Consider the following 2,067-nt stretch of genomic DNA (forward strand, 5'->3'; position numbering starts at 1 on the left):
GCACTTTCACAAACGGGTGTTGGATAAACATATAAATTTAACTACATCAGTAAATGAGAAGTGGCCAAGTGGTTATCATGGCAAATTCTCTACTCTTGTCTGCCTCCAATTGTTTTCGGCGGGCCTTGGATTGCCGCCCAAAAATCCTGTGCCCAAACTTTATTGGGATGCCCGATAAGCATGTGAGTGCCCATTTGTGAAACCATACGAGGGAGGACAATGGAAAGGGAAGCATGCAATTCGCCCATATCCCACCTAAAGAAGTAGGGGTGTGATAAGACAAGTCCGAATTGACAATGGAAAGGAGAGCATGATATTTGCCCATATCCCACCTAAAGAAGTATTTGGGTGGTCGGTGTACCACCATGGCTGGATTGTCGGCAGCAACTTCTGTGCAAATCTGAACTTTTTTGCACATCTTAGAGAGCCAGGATCAAAGAGAGCGAGCTAGCTAGAGACAGAGAGAGACAGAGACCTCTGTGCAACATCTTGGAGAGCCAGGATCAAAGAAAGACAGAGAGAGCTAGCTAGAGACAGAGAGAGACAGAGAGAGAATTGCTAGTTCTCTCAAGACAGAGAGTTCAGATTTGCTAGTTCAAGATGTGGCTCTGTGCAACATCTTGGAGAGCCAGGATCAAAGAGAGCGAGCGAGCGAGCTAGCTAGAGACAGAGAGAGAATTGCTTTTATAGGTTGCCTCGCGACCACCCACCTTTCATTTGCTGCCCAGTGTTCGACTCGATGCGAGGCGATTGGTTGCGGTCCTCTAGTTGTGAGATTAGTTGTTTAACACGAGTGTAGACAGCATCTGCGTGCCTGGCGTGAGCGCTGCCAGCATGGCCCTTGGCTGCCAGGACCCTGTACAGATTGTCGTCCTTTAATCGAGTGAATTCATGACCAGCTCGTAGCAATCTCATCTGATCGCTAATTTCTCTTAATCCGTGCCCAGGAATGGTGCGGCAATAGCGATTTGTCGTCGCGTTTAGCTCGCATTATACCACACAACCTGCTTTCGATTGGAGCATGCGTAGGCAGTCGCAGACCTATCGAAAAGCTGTCGCAATGAAGAAACGCAGCTCCCCTGAATTTCTCGACTTCTTCATTTGGACGGCAGAGGTAGATAATCTACTCGGAATATTTCTCTCTTACAACGTCTGATAGTCTTATTGCTTTCCCTTGAACTTTGGATTGTTCTCCTGCATGTGACTTTAAGGATGTGGGTGCATGGCTGGAAGATATTGGTCTTGGCGGATACAAAGACGTTTTCAAGCAGAACCACATAAATGGGGAGTATTTGGACAAGCTGTCTTCTTTTACAACCGAAGAGATTCTGCGTTTCATAAGGCGATGCCATATGAAATGGGGGGATTTCATCACTCTTTGCAAGGAGCTACGCCGAGTGAAAGGTCTATCCGAAGTCCTAAAAATTTTCCGTCCTTTCTCACATTCCTAAGCATTGCAAACTAAAGGGCATCTTTTGTACCGTGCATTTTTGCAGTAGCATGCTTGCAAGGGGAGCAAGATGTTCGAAGACCGTGGTGGGCTCCTCCTTGTTTCAGAATCATCTTTGTAAAATTCGCTAAGCACAACCGTCACTCCCGAGTGGTGTCGTTGAAATTTGATCCCTGAGTTTTTCCTCTCCCAGCAGGGCCCTGTTCTCTTTGTGCTCAACAAATTCTTATGTTTCAGTGCATATGCACAATTTTCCTGCCATAGCTGTACTAAGTCCAGCCAAATAATGAAATAAAATTCCCTTCGAAAGTTTTCAGCTAGAAGCTTTCTCCTTGCATGTGAAATTAGATGACCATTTGCTAAGTCTCTGAGGTGAACTTGTTGGAAATTCGGACTTGAATTGGTGTGGCAGCTATCTATTCTGCTTTTTCAATAAGCTTTGTAGATGCTCTCTTTTCCTTTGCAATTGAGGTGTCAGCCAGCATCCTTAACCGAAGGGCCCACTACAAATTTTAGTGATTCTTCAATTTTCTATGATCCTTGGGCAGTACGTTACTTCAGTATACGCTTACCACTTTCTGAACAGCTGGAAGAAGGTTGACTCACTTTTAGCAGTC

At 45.5% G+C, this 2,067-nt stretch overlaps 1 protein-coding gene across 1 annotated transcript; it reads left to right on the top strand.

The window, feature by feature from the left end:
• Window positions 1-223: 223 nt before the first annotated feature.
• Window positions 224-1,761, top strand: LOC147898348 (uncharacterized). Its single transcript, XM_087379332.1, has 3 exons — window positions 224-1,114; window positions 1,212-1,404; window positions 1,497-1,761. Exons 1-3 carry the CDS (start codon window positions 1,022-1,024, stop codon window positions 1,625-1,627), a joined length of 417 nt encoding a protein of 138 aa, XP_087235458.1. The 5' UTR covers window positions 224-1,021; the 3' UTR covers window positions 1,628-1,761.
• Window positions 1,762-2,067: the final 306 nt, after the last annotated feature.

The sequence above is a fragment of the Dipteris shenzhenensis genome, chromosome 9 (genome assembly GCF_047967505.1).
Source record: "Dipteris shenzhenensis isolate YYH24624 ecotype China chromosome 9, Dip_SZ_1.0, whole genome shotgun sequence".
Lineage (NCBI taxonomy): Eukaryota > Viridiplantae > Streptophyta > Polypodiopsida > Gleicheniales > Dipteridaceae > Dipteris > Dipteris shenzhenensis.

Bases quoted from the DNA above. Each gene is read 5' to 3' on its own strand.
- LOC147898348 (XM_087379332.1), top strand. From the start codon at position 1,022: ATGCGTAGGCAGTCGCAGACCTATCGAAAAGCTGTCGCAATGAAGAAA. The intron at 1,115-1,211 runs GTAGATAATCTA...TGTGACTTTAAG, and splicing joins TCTTCATTTGGACGGCAGAG to GATGTGGGTGCATGGCTGGA. The intron at 1,405-1,496 runs GTCTATCCGAAG...GCATTTTTGCAG, and splicing joins GGAGCTACGCCGAGTGAAAG to TAGCATGCTTGCAAGGGGAG.